Source organism: Hemicordylus capensis, chromosome 6, assembly GCF_027244095.1.
Source record: "Hemicordylus capensis ecotype Gifberg chromosome 6, rHemCap1.1.pri, whole genome shotgun sequence".
NCBI classification, from domain to species: domain Eukaryota; kingdom Metazoa; phylum Chordata; class Lepidosauria; order Squamata; family Cordylidae; genus Hemicordylus; species Hemicordylus capensis.
Genome location: NC_069662.1, coordinates 85,191,158 through 85,212,934, shown reverse-complemented (window position 1 = coordinate 85,212,934; position 21,777 = coordinate 85,191,158). Strand labels below are relative to the sequence as shown.

Here is a 21,777-nt window from a genome sequence, read left to right as displayed (position 1 = left end):
GGAGAACAGTAGGGAGAAAGGTACCACAGCTTCAAAGCTGTAGGCTCCCTTGCCCTTATGGAGGTATCAGACAGAGCTGGCTTTGAATGCTATGTTGATGAGAAGGCAGACAAAGAAGCAAGTGTCTCATGTTCCTTTGTATCTCCATCTCATTAGAAATAGATCTTTTCCTCCAGGTTTCCAGATCATGCAACAGCCCCGCCTTGAGGGTCAGGGAGGGGGCGTTGCAGTCATCTATCGAGAGATCCTCTCCATTTCCAGGTGCCCAGTCAGGCAATCTCAGAATTTCTAGTGTTTGTCCTTGAGGGTGGGCCTCTGAGATAGGCTGGAGATTCTGCTGGTGTACCGACCACCTCACTGCACTTTGGTCTCTCCACCTGAGCTGGCAGGGGTGGTCTCAGAGGTGGCCTAAGGTTCCCCCAAGCTTATTGTTTTGAAGGATTTCAATGTCCATGCTGAGGCCACCCCAGTGGGTGTGGCTCAGGATTTCATGGCCTCCATGGCAACCATGGGCCTGTCTCAGTCGGTATCGGGCCCTACCCACATGGCAGGACATACTCTGGATCTGGTTTTTGCCAACCGGGAAATAAATGATCTGGAGGTGGGGGAATCCGAGACAACTCCCTTGTCATGGACAGATCATCATCTGGTGGGGTTTAGTTTGACTGCTCCGTCTGCCCTCTGCAGGGGTGGTGGACCGATTAGGATGGTCCGCCCCTAGAGGCTTATGGATCTGCTTGGATTCCAGATGGCCCTCGGGGAGTTTCCAGTGTCCGGAGCTGGTGACCCTGTCGAGGCCCTGGTTGATCTCTGGAATGGAGAGATGACCCAGGCTGTTGACACAGTTGCTCCTAAATGCCCTCTCCGGCTTGGTGGAGCCCGATCTGCTCCTTGGTTTTCCTTGGAACTTAGGTGATGAAACAACTCGGGTGACGGCTGGAACAACGCTGGAGGAAGAGTCTTGATGAATCTGACCGAACACGGGCTACAGCCCATTTTAGGGACTACTCCGTGGTGGTGGGGGGTGGTGGCAAATAAATGTTTTTTCTCTGCCTCCATTGCATCTGCTCAGTGCAGACCAGCAGAGCTGTTCCGTGTAGCAAAGACGTTGCTGCACACATCCCCCCAGGTAATGGGGGAGGAATAATCTACAGCCTGCTGTGATCAGTTTGCATGTCACTTTGCGGATAAAGTCGCTTGCATCCATGCTGACCTGGACTCCAGAGCTTTGGCAGTTCCGGCAGATGTGCCTCTGGTACCATCTGTCCTGTTGTGTTGGATTCTTTTCAGTTGGTGCGGCCTGAGGATGTGGACAAGATCCTGGGCAGTGTGCGGGCAACATCGTGCGCTCTTGTCCCTTGCCCTTCATGGCTAATAAAAGCTGCCAGGGAGGGTACAGGCAGATGGTTGGAGGTGAATATTAATGCCTCATCAAGGGAAGGCAGGATGCCATTGTGCCTCAAGGAGGCGGTGGTAAGACCATTATTTTAAAAGTCCTCCCTTGATCCCTCCAACCTGGACAACTATAGACCGGTCTCTAACCTGTCCTTTTTGGACAAGGTGATAGAGTGTGTGGTGGCATCCCAGCTGCAGAGGGTCTTGGATGATATGGATTATCTGGACCCTTTTCAATCTGGCTTCCGCCTCAGATATGGGACTGAGACTGCCTTGGTCGCTCTAGTGGATGACCTGCGCCAGAAACTAGACAGGGGGAGTGCGTCCATGTTGGTTCTGCTGGACATCTCTGTGGCTTTCGATACCATTGACCATGGTATCCTTCTGGGCCGCCTCTCGAGTATGGGAATCAGAGGTACTGCGTTGCAGTGGTTCCACTCCTTTCTTGGGGGAAGGGTCCAGAAGGTGGTGCTGGGGGACTACTGCTCGGCTTCATGGCCATTGGCCTGTGGGGTCCCTCAGGGTTCGGTCTTGTCCCCCATGCTGTTTAATATCTACCTGAAAATGCTGGGAGAGGTCATCCGGGGATTTGGACTGAGTTGTCAGCAATATGCAGGTGACACTCAGCTCTATTTCTCCTTGTCACCTGATCCTAGGGAGTGGATGTCCTGAATCAGGGGCTGGAGGCTCTGATGGGTTGGATGTGGGCTAATAAACTGAAATTGAATCCAGACAAGACGGAGGTACTGTTGGTCAGTAGGAGAGCCAATCAGGATGAGGAGATTCTACTGGTTCTGTATGGGGTTGCACTCCCCTTGAAGGAGCAAGTTTGCAGCTTGCGGATACTACTGGACCCAGCTCTGCTTTTGGAAGCTCAGGTGGTGGCCAGGGGTGCCTTTGCACGGCTTCAGCTAGTGCGCCAGCTGCGTTCCTTTCTCGAGAAGGCAGATCTGGCCACAGTTACCCATGCCTTAGTCATGTCACGGCTGGATTACTGTAACGTGTTCTACATGGGGCTGCACTTGAAGAATATCCAGAAACTGCAGTTAGTGCAAAATGCGGCAGCTAGGGTTTTATCTGGAGCTGCCTGGTGGGAGCACATCACACCCATTCTGAAAGAGTTGCACTGGCTGCCAGTTTGTTTCCGGGTCCAATTCAAGGTGCTGGTTTTGGCCTTTAAAGCCCTTAACGGTTTGAGCCCGGGATACCTGAGGGACCGCCTGCTCCCAAGGGTTGCTGCCCGTTTGACGAGGTCATCTGAGGGGGCTCTGCTCTGGGTGCCGACAATGAGGGAGTCTAGTTTGCCATGCACTCGGGACAGGGCCTTCTCTGTTGCTGCCCCCAGACTCTGGAATGCTCTTCTGGTGGGTATCCACTCCTCAGGCTCCATCACAGTAAAAAGTCCATTGTGGCTTTTTACCCAGGCTTTTATATGATTGTCTCCATTGCTGCTTCTTGTATTTTGTACTGTTTTTATGCTTGTGTTTTAATTATTTTTTTAAAAAAATCAGATTTGTTTTTATACTTTTTAGCTCAATATTTTAATGTGTCTTTTTTATAATCGTGTTTTTTAATTTTATTGTGAGCCGCCTTGGAATTTTCTTCATGAAAGGTGGGGTATAAATTTAACAATAAATAAATAAATAAATAAAATATTCTGCACCTTCTCAGTGGGGAGATGCACATTCTCCCAATGTAGGCCCTGCATCTTGTTAAACTTCCATGGGGAGAAGCGCAAAAAAACTATTTCAGATATGACAAAAAAAAATCAAAAGAACAAGAAGCATGAGGCACTTCTGCATCCGGTCTTGTTCACACCATTGTAATGAATCAATCCTCAGTTGCTTCACATAATTTGTCACACAAACATAGTTTTACCCTTTTCTTTTCCATGGATATATATATTTCAGGAAAATCCATACATCTCCACTTGATTCTGAAGTAGAGAAAGAAGGAAACTTTTTGTTGGATTCATAGGAACATAGGAAGCTGCCATATGAGGAGTCAGACCATTGGTCTATCTAGCTCAGTATTGTCTTCACAGACTGGCAGTGGCTTCTCCAAGGTTGCAGGCAGGAATCTCTCTCAGCCCTATCTTGGAGATGCCAGGGAGGGAACTTGAAACCTTCTGCTCTTCCCAGAGCGGCTTCATCCCCTGAGGGGAATATCTTATAGTGCTCACACTTCTAGTCTCCCTTTCATATGCAACCAGGGTGGACCCTGCTTAGCTAAGGGGACAAGTCATGCTTGCTACCACAAGACCAGCTCTCCTCTAGTTCCATCTAGTTATCTTTTTGTATTTTGTTGTATGGATGTTTGTCCCAGTGGGGATCCTGTAGAGTGTGTGTGTCTGTGTCTTGGGTGGGGTGGGGTGGGGGTGGAGTCAAAAAGGAAAAGGAGGGGCAGGATGGGGGGGAAAGGGGTTTTTTTAAAAGAATAAAGCCTTAGTTAAACCAGCATAATAGTTCTTTGTGTTGACAAGGGAAGCAGTTATAAAACATTTGGCAGTGAGATTTTGAACCAGCTTTTTGAGTGAGCCTGCAAAGCTTGAGAAAGTTCTTGCATCTTCCTTTCATTGCCTACACTCCTGAACTGCTGCATTCTGCTATTGCTGCTGCTTCTGATTGTTTCTTCAGCTTCCTGACCTGCACAACCCCTGAAGGTACTTTTTCCTTATTAATCCTGAACTCTGTTGTTCACTGGATGTCCACTGCAGCATGGCTTAAATCCCACCACCACTTTTTCCCACCTTGTCCACCCCAGGAAAACTTGCTCTTCCCTGGAAACAATGGAGGTCCTACTTCTGCAATTACCTTCTCACCATACAGAGCCCTGATTTTAATCCAGCAAAGTAGAAGGCTATATTGCTTCACTGCCTGGGCCCTGAAGGCCAAAGTATATATAATTATTTACCCTTTCCTAGCAACTTGGAAAGGGATGCCAACCCTAATGAAGCTGCTCTTAAAGCTTTAGATGATCATTTCAACCCTACTTTGAATGTGATTGCTAAATGTTACAAGTTCTGTTCTGGATCCCAACTGCCTGGTAAATCTATTGATCAATATGTCACAGCACTGTGTGCCTTAAGTGTAATCTGTGAGTTTGCCAACTTTACTGATGAAATGATCAGGAATAAGATTGTTATGAAAACAAATCAAACTGCTCCATACTGCATGAAAAACTGCTACTGGAAGGGAGACTAATCTTGGATAAAGTTATGGAGATGGCTAGGAGAGTGAAAAATGCTCTTTACTGTGCCAAATTGCTTTCTTTGGTACCCCAAAAGCAATCTCCTGAAATCCAGGCTGTTCACTCTACATCTTTCCAAGCCCAATCTTCTCATATGGCACTGCCCCAGAAAGTGGTAGCACAGGAAAGGAAGAGCTACCAATGCTACCGATGTGGAGACTCTGCCCACAAAACCAATTTTGCTCACTGTCCTGCATGGAGGGTCGCTTGCAACAGGTGCAAGAAAAGGGGATACTTTGCTAAGGTTTGCAAGTCTGCTGTCCATTACTGGTTTGCAAGTCTGCTACTCCATTACTGATTCACGATATGATAAGGATGAGGCAGATGAACCACTTCCTGACCGTGTTTTAAGTGTGACAGAGCCTGCTTCTCCACATTTTCAAGTTAAACTTAGTGGCCATGAAGTGCAGATGACGGCTGATTCTGGTTCTCAGTACACTATTATTTCTCCTCTGATTTACAAGAATCTCCTTATTACATCAGATCTGCACCTGCAGACATCCACCCACAGGGATATGGAGGTTCTCCTATTGCCATAAATGGATACTTCACTGCTGTTCTGGAATACAAAGGACGTACTGCAGAAGGGAAAGTGTATGTATCACAAAAAGGTCTCAATACTGGGCTGGAAACATCAGAAAGATCTCTGCACAGAGCCCGTATTACAGATAATGGAATATCCATATGCTGCTATGATTGCTCATTTCTCAAACATTTTTGCTGATACTCCTGGCACTGCCATGCATTTCTAACATAAAATTCAGATGAAGGCAAATGCAATACCTGTACAACACAAAGTGAGGAATGTACACATAGCATTGCGCCAACCACTTAAAGAGGATCTTTTAAGACTACAGCATGCTGACATCATAGAGCCTATCAATTCATCAAAATGGATCTCTCCCATTGTTGTTGTGTGGAAATCAAATGGTACAAATATGTGTAGATTTAAGAGATGAGAACTCCAACAAGGTAGTGGATTGTCACCCATTACCCAATATCAATGAAATGCTGCTTACTCTGACTGAAAGAGACTTCAGTGTTCACAGCTTTGGACTTGTCTTCGGCCTATCATCAAATTCCTCTGCTCAATACTGCTCCCAAATACACAACCTGCATTACCCCACAGGGTCTTTTTCAACACAAAAGACTGCCATTTGGATTAGCCTCTGCAGCTTTGGAATTTCAAAGAATGATGCATGTAATTTTTGCAACTATGGATGGCATCACTTACTTTCAGGATGACATTTAAGTGTTTGGCAAAACCATTGAGGAGCATGATGCTAAATTGAGAAGTCTTAAGAGACCTCTGGCAACATGGACTTACTATCTCTGCAGAGAAATGTCAGTTTTGCACACACTAGGTGATGTACTTGGGACACACAATACCTCAGATTGGTGTACATCCCAAAACAGACTTGTTGAAAGCTATTTGAGAAGCACCAGAGCCACACAACAAGGATGCACTTTGCTCAGTTTTAGGACTCTGTGAGTATTGCTTTAAATTTGCTAGACAAGTTGCCTCTAAAGTTGCTCCATTGCATCTTCTTTTAAAAAAGAATATAGCATTTAATTGGGATGCATCCTACAAGGCTAGTTTTCAGATTATCAAATCGGCCATTGCTGCAAGGCCTGTTCTCACTTCTTTTGACACCAATGGGCATACTATTGTAAACACTGATGTTTCTGATTATGGTTTAGGTGCTGTCTTGACCCAGCAAAAAGGGAACAGGAAAGTTACAGTTGCTTTACTTCCAGAGTGCTTACTGCATCCAAGAAGATGTATTCTGTCATTGAAAAAGAAGCTCTAGCATGTTTCTGGGTGGTGAGGCACTTCAGGACTTGTTGGGCAGAAAATTCATTTTATGGTCAGACCATAAACCCCTATCTGTTTTATTTACTACTCGTGGATCAAGTCAAGCAACCCCAAGAATAGCCAAATGAATCATCAGACTTATGGACTTTGAATTCCAGGTGGAATATCTTCCAGGTATGCAGATACAACTGCAGATTGTTGATCTCAACTTCCACTTCCATGCCAAAAAGAGATTCCACAAGAAGAGGATGAAGGAGTGGTAATTGCGCAAGTAGCTTTATCCACTCGTGGAGTGATTATGTGTTCTGAATGGAAAGCAGTGCTCAGTGCTGATCACGTGCTTACTGAACTTAAACCTTACATAACTAATGGATGGCCATGCAAAAATAAGATATCTGGACATTTTCAACCATTCATGAATGTAGTGAGTGAGCTGTCCCTTCTCAATGAGCTGGTGCTTAAGATTGATCGTTTGGTGGTGCCAACCTGCTTACAAACAAAAGTGACCAGAATTGCCCACGAAGGTCACCTGGGCATGAGCTTGACTAAAAGGCAAATCAGATAAAGCATTTGGTGGCCAGATATGGATAAACACTTTGAAAATGTAATCAGGCACTGTATGACTTGTGCTCTATGTGATACAGAAGATTTTTTACCACCTCCTTGACTCCAGTAATCGCAATGGTCCCTGGGAAAAACTTGCTCTGGATATAATGGGGAATTATGATAACCATCTCACAAAACAAAGATTTGTTATTGTGATGGTGGGCTACTATTCCAGGTGGCCAGAATTTTCATTTGTGGACAACATTACTACAAACAAGGTGATCCAGTTCATGGCTGCAGTTTTTGTGAGATAAGGTCTTCCTAAAGAACTAGTGACTGACAATGCGATGCAGTTTACCTCCTTATAAAACAGGTTTCTCCTTAATGTTTTTGTTTTTAATTTATGGCTAGTCAACAGTGAGGCAGAGAAAAGAATAATCAAACCAGGACACAGTATTAGATCTTCACCCTCTTTGGAGAAATATGCCAAATCTTTGTTCCTGCAACAGTTTGCTGCCACATTAGCCTTACTTCTAACTTATTGGGACATTATTTCCCTACCATCATGGAACAGCTTGGGCTTCTTGACGCTAGTCAACTATATCTAGATACTGCTTAAATAAATTGTGTTCCATTTCCCAGAAGTGGCCTTGAGGTGGGAAGAGAGTGATCCTGCTGGCTTGTAGGACCCTCTGTTGTTTATTAAGGAATAGTTTTGATGATGCCAGGGGGGCTGTTTTCTGCCTGCTCCTGGATAAGAGCATGGTGGCTGTGGCAAGGAAGAGTCAGCATATTCTCCAAGGTACTTTGTGTTGTTTCATTAGATCAGTTTCAGAAGGGTTCACTGGATGGTTGCAAACCTGCCTTTATGTTGATTTACATTGAAACTGACACATACAATGAAATCCACTTATGTAGATGATAGGGCATGCTTTATTTAATAACATATACAAGAATTACATTATCATGCTTTTTACAACTAATGATTTCTTGCTAAAGAAATAGCCAGTGTATGTATATATACCATTTCTTGGTTCACTTCCTTGGTCTTCTGTTACATTAAATTGTCATTCTGTACCCCATATTTCTTCTTATCACACAGGCTAAATTCTTGATGGAAAAGAATTTAAAGCAGTGAACAGGCATTTTTTAAAAAAACATTTGGAAGCATAGAAGAGAGTTTCCTTTTCAGCCCTTAGGCAAGATTTAAACGTTCAGGTTTTAACCAGTATTTCTGAAATTTTGGATACCTATGGCACATTTTTTTCCATATTAAAACTGAAGCAGACTTCTCAAAGAGGTTGTACATATCTTCTCAGTAAGTTCCCAGAACAGTGGAGCAGGCACCCTCCTTGCAGTGTTAGATAGCCCATTGAATTTTGCTTCTTGGTCTTGTCCATCTCTCTTCTCAGGATGGGTCTGTTTGCTGCACTGTGGTGATGCTTCTGGGATTCCTTTGTGCTTGTCAGCTGCTTGTATTTTGGCATATGTGGTCAGTGCTCTGTGGGGCCTCTCCACCCTGGCCGGCATAGAGCAGTGGTATTTCATTCAACATGGTGCTTTGAGTATATATTTATATGTTTTATTAACACTATAGACTAATTTTAGATAAGATTAGTTTCAAAATTACACAAAAGGGATTCTAAGTACAACTGAAGGCCATTTTAGGTACCTTGCCTTTTGCCTCATCCCCTAGTCTTAAAAGCGGTGTTGATTAGCCTAATGAAGCAAATAGGAAGTGCATCAGGGAAAAATTGCTGTGGACTAGAAATGTGTTTATCTTCTAAAATATTCTTTAATATCAGATTTGTTAACCAAAGAGCTAACGTGCATATGCAATTAAATCCCTTTGTCTGAGCTTTGACTATTCAGTGCTCTTGCCTAGCTAAATTAAATGGGTTGTATCCAAAGGTTTTGTTCCCTCCTGTGTCACTTTAAATGGTTTGAAAAATCCTGCAGGATCCGCTGTGGCTGTGTCTCAATATAGCATGCACCATCCTGGTAGTTGTGTAAAATGTAAAGAATGCAAAATGCTGCATTTGGAAAGCAAAATTGGGAAAGGCCAGTCACTAGATTTTAGAAGGTACTCAGCACTTAGAAACTCTTGAAGAGAAACATCTGGCCAAGTTCTTAAAAATGCTGATCTTCTGGCCTTGATTGTGCTTTGTTGGATGTTTTAGAAAAATGTCGCCCGTACAAGCAGCTGTTAAAAGAGTTGCAAAAGATCTGAAAGTGAGTCAAGCAAAACAATTCCCAATGAAACTAGGACACAGGGAAACCCTGCAGTATGGCTGTCATTACCAGATGGAACCTGGAGGCTCTCGTGCCTTTAACAGTATAACCCTATGCATGTTTACTAAGGAGTAAATCCTACTATGCTCACTAGAACCACTCCGAAGGACATTTGCATTGGTGTAGCCTAGATCCTGCCAGGCACAGGACTGAAGATAGTATTTGGCAACCAAATGGTAACTGAAGTGGAGGCACCCCATGTCCTTACTGGTGGAGGCATTGGAAGAGAGAGACGGGGTTGGCCCAGTAACTGCTGACTGGCCAGTTGTCCCCTGAGCATGCTTTCGCCTTCCCAATCCGACAGCCAGGTTCTGCATGCATAGCCCTTTATAAAAAGCTGAAATACCACCAATCAACTGTTGAGGGGGAAGAGGGGTTAGATTCAGTGAACTCATCTCTCTTTTCCCTGGCAAGCTGCTTGTTTCAGCCTTTCCACAAAGCTATACAAATTCATAACAAAAAAGGAACTGCTTTTAGGATTGAGATTCATTCATTCATTCATTCATTCATTCGTTTGTTCATTTGATTTCTATACCACCCTTCCAAAAATGGCTCAGGGCAGTTTACATTAAACCAAAACAATTAAAATAAATTAACAATTAAAAACAGAGACTATAAAACACCATAAAACAATTAACAGTTAAAACATTCAAAACAGTTTTAAAACCCTGGGAAACCAAGTTACAGCAAGTTAGAAACATTTACAACAAATTAAAAACCCTAGAAGGCCAAGACAAATGGGTTTTGAGGGCTCACCTAAAGGCCAATCATGAATTCAAATTATGGATTTCTGCAGGGAGTGCATTCCACTGCCCAGGAGCAGCTACAGAGAAGGCCCACCTCTGAGTCGCTACCAGTCGTACTGGTGGTAACTGGAGACAGACCTCCTCAGATGACCTTAACGTGTGGTGGGGATCATGCAGAAGAAGGCATTTGGGTGTCATCAGCATACTGATTTGGGTGTCATCAGCATACTGATAACACGCAGCACTAAATCTCCTGAGGACCTCACTCGGCGGTTTCATGTAGACATTAAAAAGCATTGGTGACAGAATGGTGACAGCCCTGAGGGTCTCCATACAACAGCTCCTGTTTTGAGGACGAACTGGAATCTGCCCAAGAGATAGGAACAGAACCACTGCAAAGCGTGCCCCCTATCCCCAACTCCCCCAGGTGATCCAGAAGGATACCATGTTCAATGGTATTGATCACTGCCGAGAGATCCAAAAGAACCGAGTCACACTCCCTCTGTCGATTCCCCAGTAGAGGTCATCCATCAGGCCAACCAAGGCTGTCTCAACCCCATAGCCAGCTCTAAAGCCAGTTTGAAATCTGTCTAGATAATCAGTTTCCTCCAAAACTGCCTGGAGCTGGTCGGCCACCACCCTCTCAATCACAAAAGATGATATGCTTCTTTTATTAATATTCCCAAAACATTTTGAATGAAAGTCTTTTTCAAGGAAATGTGTGTGTGTGTGTCTGTGTATTTATATATTTATATTTGAGTAAGTTGAAAAATATCAAACTGAAAAAATGAAGAAAGCTCACACTCTGAGTACATTCCTTTGCATTATACTACTCCCTTAATACGATTCATTAACAAAAGAAGGAGGCTGTTCTCACAGTCAGAAAGTCCTGGGTAGGAGAAGGTTAACCCAATAATCTGTGGTTGTCTGGGGCACTGGGAGTTCTCCTGCTGCTGCAGCTCCAAACCTGGGTAGCCCAGAACCACTACCTAGGTTAAAAATGAGGTAGGATGAAAACTGAGCTTGACCTATCTTTTGTTTTGGTCGTCTGTGCTGCTGTGCCAGTTTAAACTGTTCCAGTGCTGCCAGTGGCCAGGTTGATCATAGGGTCTTGGGGCTTGCAGGGCCAGGCACAGTGGAGCTGCTGCAATTGTGAGGGCTGCCTCTCTGCTGCTCATGCAGTGCATTGTGGGATAGGCCCCAGCTCTTGATAGCAGCCATGGAGATTGCTGCTGCTGCATTTATGTGGGTGTGCGAGCTGCAGAGCCAAAAGGAGGCTCTGGTCATCTGGGAGGCACGAGGTCGGACCTGTGCCTTCCCTCCAGCCCACACCCATATAGTTGTGACAACAGGCTCAAGGTGAACAAGTAAAGAAAGGAGAGGAACCCCACAACCATTATCATGAAAAGCAAAAACAATTAATGGGACCAAACCATATGGACTTACTTGCTAAATTTCTTTGCAGACCAATTTTTGACAAATCTCTAACATGTTGAAACATGTTCAGCCTTCTACATGACACCTCAGGACATATCTTCCCCAAACTTAAATAGTAAGAGCAGAAATGGCTAATTTTAATCTGTAACATTATTAATTTTACATGTCCAAAAGCTTTGCAACTATCACTTGCAGATTTGTAATACAATGAAACCATATTTTGACTACAAGTTGATTGTGATTGAGTAACTCAGAAGTGTATCATGAACAAACCTACACAGAATAAAACAAAGAAAAGATAAAATTCTGTTCACTAAAACTTAGAATATAAATTGTGTGTATGTGATTAAAAACAATTGCAGAGGTCCCCCTGATAGGTTAGAACCCCTGAATGAACTGCTCAGCGTTTGAAAGAATCTGAGACTAAAGCCCTATTTAGGCATTTTGTATCCGTTTACCATGCACACAGTTACAACACCAATTGCAAGCCCTGCACCCTGCATTGGCGCACTTCATAGCCTCCCCCATAAAGAGCCGCTTCAAAACTGTGATTTACAGCCAGTCAGGTTTTGGGTACCTCAGCAGCCTTCTCTTCAGAGAATTTCATTTTTAAAAATATCAAGGTCATGATGTAGTACAAATCCTCTGTGCCTCACAGCTGCTGTGTGTGCTACTGTTCATGGTGTGCAAAGTGCAATTTAGTGTGGAGCATGCCTCTGGCCACGCTGGGTGGATCCTCCTCTGCAATGCTGCTGCACTAACCGCCCTCCCTTCCTCCAGCTGCAAATTCTTCTAGAAAGCATAAACTTGTCTGGACAAGTTTGGGGCTGGAGGGAAGGGAGGGGAGGAAGCCAGGGAGGGAGGGAAAGAGAGAGATTTGCTGATGGCATGGCACAGAAGCAGCAGAGGGGAGCAGCCAGCCTGCATGGTCCAAGGCACACTCCCTGCTGTCTTGTGTCATGCACTTCCAGGGTGGTGACATGGTCTGCTGTTGTGAGGCATGGAGGGTTTTATAGTGCATCATGCTTCAGATATTTTTTAAAATAAAATGTCCTGAAGAGAAGCCTGCTGATGTGCCCAAAGTCTGACTGACTATAAAACACAATTTTGAAGCTGCTCTTTGGGAGTTAGAGGCCCCCATGCAACTCTTCACAGACTGGTAATTCTCAAGGAACCATACCCCAGGTGATGAGTGGGGAGAGAAGCAGGTGGTGTCTGGGCTAGTGAAGGAGGTGGAGATGGGGCAGTGTCAGCACTGGCTCCCTCCTAGGGTAGGGCCAGCAAGGCGGGGTGGGTGCCATGCAGAGCAGATAGTTGCTCTTTACCTTGAGTGATGAATGGCACTGAGCTGGTACTGGTTCGGGCTCTGTGGAATGGTAGCTTTAAAATATGAAGACATTTTATTTGATATATGGGAATCTCTATTTCCATTTGTTAGCAGAAACATTGACTCCCAAGCCGAATAATCAGCAATAGCACACTTTATTTGATGGCACGCTTATTTTTTTGTAATAAAATGTTTACATTGTAATAAATAAATTTTGGTTACAAACAGTAAGATAAAGGAACACTGTTTTTATCGGCACTTGTAAAACACAGTGATAAGATGACTGTAATTTCTTGCTTTGTCTTACACTTGTCTGAGAAGCTCCTCTCCTGTGGCCTCTATTTCCCTTTTCCTGGTAAAAGCATTAACTTGTCAAAGAAGTGTTTTGATCAATAGCTGCCTAATGAACACTTGTCATTGATTTGTACTTGATTGTGGTTATCGGAATAATAGTTATTGAGAAAAGTCCTTCTCAAAAAGAAAGAAGCATTGATGGCAGGCCTCTTGCCCTTTCTCTCCTTCTATCAGATTTTTAAAAGCATCACCAATGAAGATTCAGTCCAGGGGCAAGGAAGCAGAAGACTGATCAGTTTCTCATTGTCAGGTAAAGCCTAAATATATTTTTAGAATGTGGATATATGTAGGTTGTGGGCAAAAGATTTGAGCAGTGTGAGTGTCCACAAATGAATCTGACCTGGGTTTATTTAATTGTTTGTATCTTGTCCTTTCTTCAGTGAGCGTAGGGCAATGTACCTAGGCTGATGCTATTTTATCATCACAACAACTCTGCAAGGAAGTTTAGGCTGCAAGGGGGTGACACCTAACTCCATCCAGGGAATGTAGGAGAGACTGGAACCTGTGTCTCTTCTGTACAACAAGTCCAGTACTCTAACCACTGCACCATGTTGGGTCTCCATTGGATTGGTTTTTTGTTTTGTTTTTTTAAATGGATTGGATTGAATAAAAATTATGAATGTTTCACCGTTTTGGTAACTCGCAGAATGTTCACATTTCAAAATTTCAGTTTTACATATTTTCTTCCAGACCTCAGAAACTCCCCATTATGGCCATTATTCCTTACTGAGGTCTGGATAGTTGAATGTTGTTGGGCTTCCCACATTAGCTGCTGTGGAAATGTACAACTGCTATGGGTCCTCCTTTTTATGTTAACTAGTAGGTCATTTTCTACTGAGAAGCTAGGAAGAGGTGCAATTAGCACATATTTGCACACAAGCTTCTGACCTCACATTACCCTGGACATTAGCTGACCTACCCTTTTTCACCATTAATAGATGTTGTCAGCAATTACTTATTCATAATACAAGCTGCTATTTCCAGTATTGGCGCCTGATCTGTTGTTGGATATTTCTTGTCTTGATTATAGAAGCCTTCTTCTAATTGGTTCTCTTTCCTCTCATCTTAATCAATTTATCTCTGCTCATCCTCTGTACCTTGGAAATTATTGCAATAAATTGTAAATGAATTTGCTTATGAGCATCTAAAAGACGATTATCTGTAGTTAGCATTTTACATGATGTGCAAAAGTAGCTAGCATTTTTCATATGAGCAAATATGATAAACTAACTTCTTTCTTTGATAGACTGATAGGTTTGTAGGATAGGGAAAACATCATTGGCATAAATAGTTTAGAAAGTTGGAAAATTTCTATTAACAGGAGTTTATAAGGGTGAGTAGATTTTTACATGACCCGGAACCATGTGGCAACCTGTGGCAACCACCTAACTCTTTTTAAACCTTTCTTACACGTCTTCAGAGAAATCCTCTTTCTGTTACAAGCAGTTATGCTTCCTACCAGTGGTGGATCCAGGGAACGGAGGCATGGGTTCTGCCTCGTCCCCAGTGGCCCCGCTGTACATGCGCCCACGCACACCAGTGATGCCCCCTGCATGTGATAATTGTACTCACATGGACGTGGCCCAATCTCTGGAGGACCCACGCAAGCCCTCCGGAGCGCATTCCCAGCCAGCGTTTTCTGGCTGGGTGCATTTATTTCACTTTCTACCCTTGCTGGAGGGAGAGGAAGGGAAATAAATGCACCCAGCCAGCAAACGCTGGCTGGGAATGAGCTCCGGAGGGCTCACGCAGGCCATCCAGAGACCGTGCCATGCCCCTTTTATGCATGATGGCTTGTGGGCATGGCCCAGTCTCCCTCCAGAGAGGGAGAGAAAGGGAAATAAATGCACCCAGCTCGCGAACACTGGCTGGAAATGAACTCCAGAGGGCTCACGTGGCCTTTCCATGGCTCGCGGACAGGTTCTTTGAACCCTTCTGCTCTGCCCCTGCTTCCTAGTCTTTATATAATCACCATCTTCTTATTCACTATCCCTTGCAAACTCCATTGTCTCTCTGTCTCTACCTGTTATCCTTCACACAGAAGATTCTGTCCTTCTTTGCCAATCTTGTCTGAGAATTCATGGTCGTCCTCTTATTTCTATATACTTATTTCTCATAGAAATATATATAAGAACAACTTTCACACAACTCTTTATTAATGTATTAGCCCCATAGGGTTTCATCATATAGACATTTAAATGATGTTATAACTACAGAACAAAAATACTATAGCTGTTAATTAGCTCTCAAAAGTAACAGTCTCTTATGAAGGATTTATGGAGAGTTCTTACTGAGTGGAATATGATCTGTAATGCTAGCTTATGACATAAACAGATCTTTTCAACTGACCCCACAGCACAACTTGTAGGTAGGTTAGGCTAAAGCAGTGTTTTCAGACTTTACCCTTCAGTTATCTGCAAAACAGCCTAGATAATATTCTAGGGTGTGCATTCAGTTTACACAAGGCACTGGCCAAGCCTGTTGGGCCTCATTGTCATCCTATGAGAACACACCTAGCTGCTTCATACAGCTGTGTGTTGTTATTGAAGAGCCTTTGATAAGCCACCTTTCTAGAAGCTAATCTGCCATTCTTGGCTTTCTTTTCTTTTCTTTAAAAAAAAAATCTTTTTATTATTTTTCCAACAAAACAACAGAAATTGTTCCGGGGGAGGGATAGGAAGAAAAGAAAGATAAAAGTAACTTTGTAGTTACCATACAATAACATCTCTTGAACATCTCATGATTACATACATCAATCAGGAATTCAGCAGCCCTCCGTTATCAACTCTCTAAAAAAGAAAGAAAGAAAGAAAGAAAGAAAGAAAGAAAGAAAGCTTTCTTAGTGAGGAATCCCAATGTTGTCTGAAACACAATATGAAAACATCTGGGCTAAGACAGAATGGCTGGTTCAAGATCACCCAATAGGAGTGCAGAGAAGGGGAGGCCAAAGGGTGCAAACTGCCACGGGGTCCCACAAGGCTGAGGGTTCATATTGTGAGCATTGGAAGAGGAGGTAAAAGTGGAGGGCCCCAAGACTATGTTTTTCCCTAAGTGCTAGACTTTCCTATCTGCAGCCCTGTCACCTTGTGATCACCATTGCTGAATGGGGATTTAAACTCAGGTCTCCCTGCTCCAAGTATGACATTCTCTCCACTGTGCCACTTACCCTCCGTGGCTGCTGCATATAAAGTCCACTAGAACCATAATTATCTAATTTTCTCTTCTGTTTCTTTTTCTGAAGACAATTAACAAGTAGTCCTCCCTGTTAGCAATATGTGAATAATTAATGTTTCTCCTCTTCTATTTGTGACCTAGACTTATTTTTCACCCGTGTTAATTTATTGTGCTCTTTCCTCTGTGGTCCTCAATGTTGTGCCATTAAGCTTCCTCAGGCTTTTCTTGTGAAATTATTTCCCTTTTAGCAAAAGCTGAAGCCTCAGTACTTTAAATTCTTCTGCTGCATTTTCTTATTCCTTCTTTGGAGGATTCTGTGAAGCACAAGCTTGAAGTGAAAAAATACAGCATAGTGCCGTATTTTGCCACATACCTCATCATATACTCCATACTATATCTTACTAAAACTACCTGTCAAATTTTCCTACATTGCATTCTGTAGTCATCTGGGGAGACCCTCCTATGTGCTCCACCTTTGTTGGAGGGATGTTTAGTGGGAATACGCAAATAGGCTTTCTCCTTAGCAGATTATGGGAACTCCCTGGCTTGAGAGGCTTGCCTTGCTCCTACCATCCTCTGCTTCAGCCAGCGGGTGAAAACCCATCTTTTAAAGGTGATTTTTAATGTGTATTGATCTCTGTGCCATTTTAGTGTATGTTGTCTTCTGTCTTCTCTTGTTTGATTTCAGATTTAGTTTTTCATCTTTGGTTTTACTGGGTTTTGTTTGATATGGTTGTAAGCCGCCTCATGCCTATTTGAAAAGGTGGAATATAAATATTTTAAATAAATATCTTGCTACACCTTTTCAGCATATTTCCCTACATCCATGACTGTATTTTGATACATCCATGACTGTATTTTGATACACCCACTTCATAAGGTCCTACGCTCCCTGCTGTATCTTGCTAGAACCCTGCCATGTTTTTTACTTCCCTTGTTATATCTTGCTATATTCCCCTGAAAGCTCTGATATACCACATCTTCCTAAACCCACTGCCATCTTTTACTGCACTCCTGCCATATCTTATCCATCCTCCACTAAATGTTGCTATATGCCCTTGACTCATCTTGATGAGAGTTGTAGTCCAACCGCAACTGGGGATCCAAAGTTGGAACCCCTGTTCTTAAACTGAAGACTGGCTTTATCTTTGCTATCCTGTGGCCAGTGCTAACAAACTAGCCACAGTTGTTTCAGTACCAGCAGCCGCTCTCTTGCTCCCTTCCAGCCCTGCCCTGGCTGTAACTGAGCCAAGCAGCTTGGTCATTTGTCTGGTAGGGGAGGGAAGTCCCCAACCCTGTTCCTTTGCGCTGTTGGGGATTTCTGTGTCCTACCAGATTCATGACCAGTTCGCACAGCTCAGTTACAGCTGGGGTGGGGCCTGAAGGGAGCAAAAGAGCAACTTTCTGGACCATGGCAGCTGCAGCTCATTTTCCACCCATCCAGATGAGCTACTTGTGCCTGTGGCTGCCTCTGCTTCAGTTCTCTCCCATACAACTGGTCATTTTATAGTACTGTTTAATTATGATTATCTCTCAAACAAATATAACTGTTTCCAAATTATTCCACAAACTCCACTGCAATTAATTTACTGGCAAGAAATGAAACTTACTCTATCATTTTGTTATGGACTTTATACTGGTCTTGAGTGGTTAAGAAAATATATAGAAATTTTCTATTAGAAATATGCTTGCTTTGCCTTTTGTTTCTTCCTTGCTCCAGTGATTTATTTCTAAGAAATTACCTGACATTTTCAAACTGATTGATATGCGCCACTTGTTGTGGGGAAGGTTATGATTTATGAGCAATCAGAAATGATGTATGGCATCTTAACATTGTTCATCACTAGGTTTGGATTTTTAAAATATACACACAGAATGTTAACTGGTCTCTTGATTCCTTTCTATTCATATGTTCTGAGAAATGCCTGGGGAAACACAGAGTATGCGGCACTTGTTTATATTTTTATAGTTTAAGACAATATAAGAAAATATTAGGTTTACTAGAATTCAGTATACTCATGATAAACACATTTTCTGAGCCATTTTGATTAGGTGAAAATATTTTCATTTGGGGCTTCAGAACAAATTAGGCTACTGTATTTTGGTAGAAATCTTGTGATTTGGCAATCGAAGACAAAGGGAGCGAAAGGAGCTTGCCTGTCAGTTTCTTGGTTTGCTTCCTGAAGAGTGAGGAACCTAAAATTTGGAAAGTTCTGATAATTCCTTGTGACCCTGGGAGAGCAGGGCTGTATTTGAAGGGACCACAGAAGCAGCGGAGGCAGCCATTCCCCTAGCTTGTCCAGAGAACAATTTGTTATGCTGCTGCCATATTAATTATTATTGTTGTTGTTGTTGTTTTACCCTGAGACTCAGGTAAGAGGAAAGAAGCTTGCAGTTTTCATAGATAGATAGATAGATATTCATGGAAATAAATTTGGCATGGAACGAATGGTAACAAAACAAGACTTCCATTTGTTGCCATGCATGCATTTTTATTTTAAAATAAAATAATTTTCTTACTTGTAAGACGTAATTGGAACTCTACCATGCAGCTGCCTCCTTGCAATGACCATTTTAATTACCCCAACACCCTGATATATAGCAACATAATGAGGTAAAAAAAATGACTGCCATAAAAATGATGACCGCCACTGGCTGGTAGTCATTTTTTTTATCCAGGACATTGTGTCACAGGATGTATGGCTAATAAAGATGGTCACAACAAGGAGGTGGCTGTATGGTTGAGCTCTGGCCAGGAGCAATTGGTTACAAGTAAGAAAATTAGTTTGTTTTAAATGGCAATGGACAGAAAACTAAAATGAATTAAAATAAGAAAATGATGAAAATAAAGAAATGAAATATGAAACAATTAAAAAGAGAGCCAGCGTTGTGTAGTGGTTAGAGTGCTGGACTAGGACCGGGGAGACCCGAGTTCAAATCCCCATTCAGCCATAAAACTAGCTGGGTGACTCTGGGCCAGTCACTTCTCTCTCAGCCTAACCTACTTCACAGGGTTGTTGTGAAAGAGAAACTCAAGTATGTAGTACACCGCTCTGGGCTCCTTGGAGGAAGAGCGGGATATAAATGTAATAATAATAATAATAATAACCAAAAATGATCCTCTTGGGGGCTGGGGCCCACAGGAGATTGCTCCACGGAAGAAAACTCCTTGTCTCTTTCAGGCTCCCATTCCTCTCTTCTCTTCAGCTTGCCAGGATTGCTCCTTGAATGGGGCAGGACTAGCTGTGCATACCCTTCTCCTTTCCTTTGCTGGCTCTTGTGGAGTCTTGCCTTAGCTTCTTTCAAGGCTTCATCTACAGCCATGGAGGTTTCATCATACTTAGAGCCCTGTGAGTCCCAATAATGCAGCCACCATCCCCTATCCCCTGGTTACCTGCTCCCGTAAGTCCTTCCTTCCAATACAGACTGCATATTTTAGCAATGGTCTCTTGCAAACTGGGCAAAGAGGCATATTTCAAAGTGATATTTCTCTTTATATTAAGCAGTTGGAGAGCAACTCGCCCTATTCAACCCCAGCACAGCATTCCTCCAGTGGCTGTTGCTGGTATCAACCTGTTTCTTTTTAGATTGTGAGCCCTTTGGCAACTGGGAACCATCTTCTTGTTGTTGTTCCTTTTCTGTGTAAACTGCTTGGTGAACTTTTTGTTGAAAAGTGGTATATAAAAATTACTGGTAGTAAACTACTTTTGTGCAACTGCTTGTGACAGAGAATAGGACTCGTGAGTTTTCAAACTAAATACAATTCTTAAAAGTACAAAATAAAGTGTTCTAAAGTGATTAATAAGCAAAGTTTGAATGCTAATGAGGATGCTCAACCTTCTGCAGATTTCCAAGCTTTTGGTCTCAAGAAAGGCATGTTCTTCAATCCAGACCCTTACCTAAAGATTTCGATCCAGCCTGGAAAACATAGCATCTTCCCAGCTCTTCCTCACCATGGACAGGAGAAGAGGTCCAAGATCATGTGTAACACAGTCAATCCTATCTGGCAAGGGGAGGTAAGCCATTGGCTTTTGACAAAATAGGTAAAGTTATTCCACACCACCTTGTTTGAGTTACTCAGAACAAATGCATTTTTACAAAATAATATTACAGAGTATAGTAGCCAGACAGACTTATCTTGAACCAGCTTGGCGGGAAGGAAAGTATGCACAGGTAAGAGGAGAGATCATATTTTCACTGGCATCTTTTGATCTCTCTTCCTCTGCCATACGTATACCTTCTAAGAGGACCTAATTGAGAGGAATTAGGGTTTAAGCCTACCTGGAAGTCATAGCCTCTGATATGGGAGCGGTTTCTCACGGAAGCAGGGGTGTAGCGAGCTTCCCTGGGGCCGGGGGACAAAGAGCAGGAAGGGGGGCCCTATTGTGTGCTTCAGTGCCCCAAGCCACACCCCCTGCATCTTATGTCAGAAGCAAGGGGGCGGGACAACCTGACTAACCCACCCACATCCATGTTGCCCCCCCCTTAGTTTTTTTAAAAAGATACCTCGCCCTGCAACTAAGGGGCTGCCCTGCCACTGCCCGCCACACCACCATGTCCCGCCAGGCAGACACCCATACTCAAACTGCACAGGTGTGCAGGAGAAGCCCACCAGCCACAACACCCGCCTCTGCCACAAAGGGTGGCCTGCACCGCTCAGCTCACCCCCCATCTCCGGTGGCGAAGATGAGAAATATCAACTGGGTGGCAGCGGGGTGCACCCCGATCATTGGGAGGCCCCCCAGGAGACAGGAAGCCTCTGCTTGTGGGCCCCTGACCCTCCGGGCTCAGGGACATCCCCCACCCTTTTCCAATGGAACTACACCTATGCATTGAGGGCTAGGGCTGTTCCTTAGTGGCAGAGCACATAATGTATTTATCTTAATCCAGGACTAGCTTTTTCCAAGTTCTTCAATGTTAGAAATTCTGGAGTTATCTGATACCATTCAGTGAATTCTGGAGCGCCAAATGGCTGTGGGAGTCCCTATTTTCCCCTCTGATGGTGGGCAAGGATTGGGGAGCCAGCTGCCTTCTGCCTGCCTGCTTGCCCATGCATTTACTTCTGATTTTTTAAGAATTTTTAGTCAGTTATTTTACTTACAATTTTAAAAATAAAGCAGTTCTTGGATGTTACATCACTTCCCCTGAGATGCTTGTATGCTACATCACTTTTCTCCCATGATTCTCCATGAATACAAATTCCGGGTTTCTTTAAAAAATAATTTAAAAACAATGGATCATCGGATTCCCTTGTAATTAAATACACAGAGAAGCTATACACACGAGGAGCCCAAGCCAGGCTAGTGCAGCCTGACCTGGGTTGAGCTACTACTGTGTACTACCTGCTCGCCCAACTATTTACCCTGGCCCTTAATCAGGGTTAGAGGGCAACCTCGGGTACATGGCCATTTGAATGCTCAGGCTGCATGCAGCCCAAGCAG

At 43.4% G+C, this 21,777-nt stretch overlaps 1 protein-coding gene across 7 annotated transcripts in view; it reads left to right on the top strand.

The window, feature by feature from the left end:
* The window catches only part of HECW1 (HECT, C2 and WW domain containing E3 ubiquitin protein ligase 1), a 332,618-nt gene that overhangs the window by 174,974 nt on the left and 135,867 nt on the right, over positions 1 to 21,777 (top strand). For all 7 annotated transcript variants that reach the window (XM_053261886.1, XM_053261892.1, XM_053261891.1 and 4 more), the window contains 2 exons: positions 13,337 to 13,412; positions 20,183 to 20,352. In XM_053261886.1, coding sequence (XP_053117861.1) covers positions 13,337 to 13,412; positions 20,183 to 20,352 — 246 coding nt within the window. The remainder of the gene's footprint in view (positions 1 to 13,336; positions 13,413 to 20,182; positions 20,353 to 21,777) is intronic.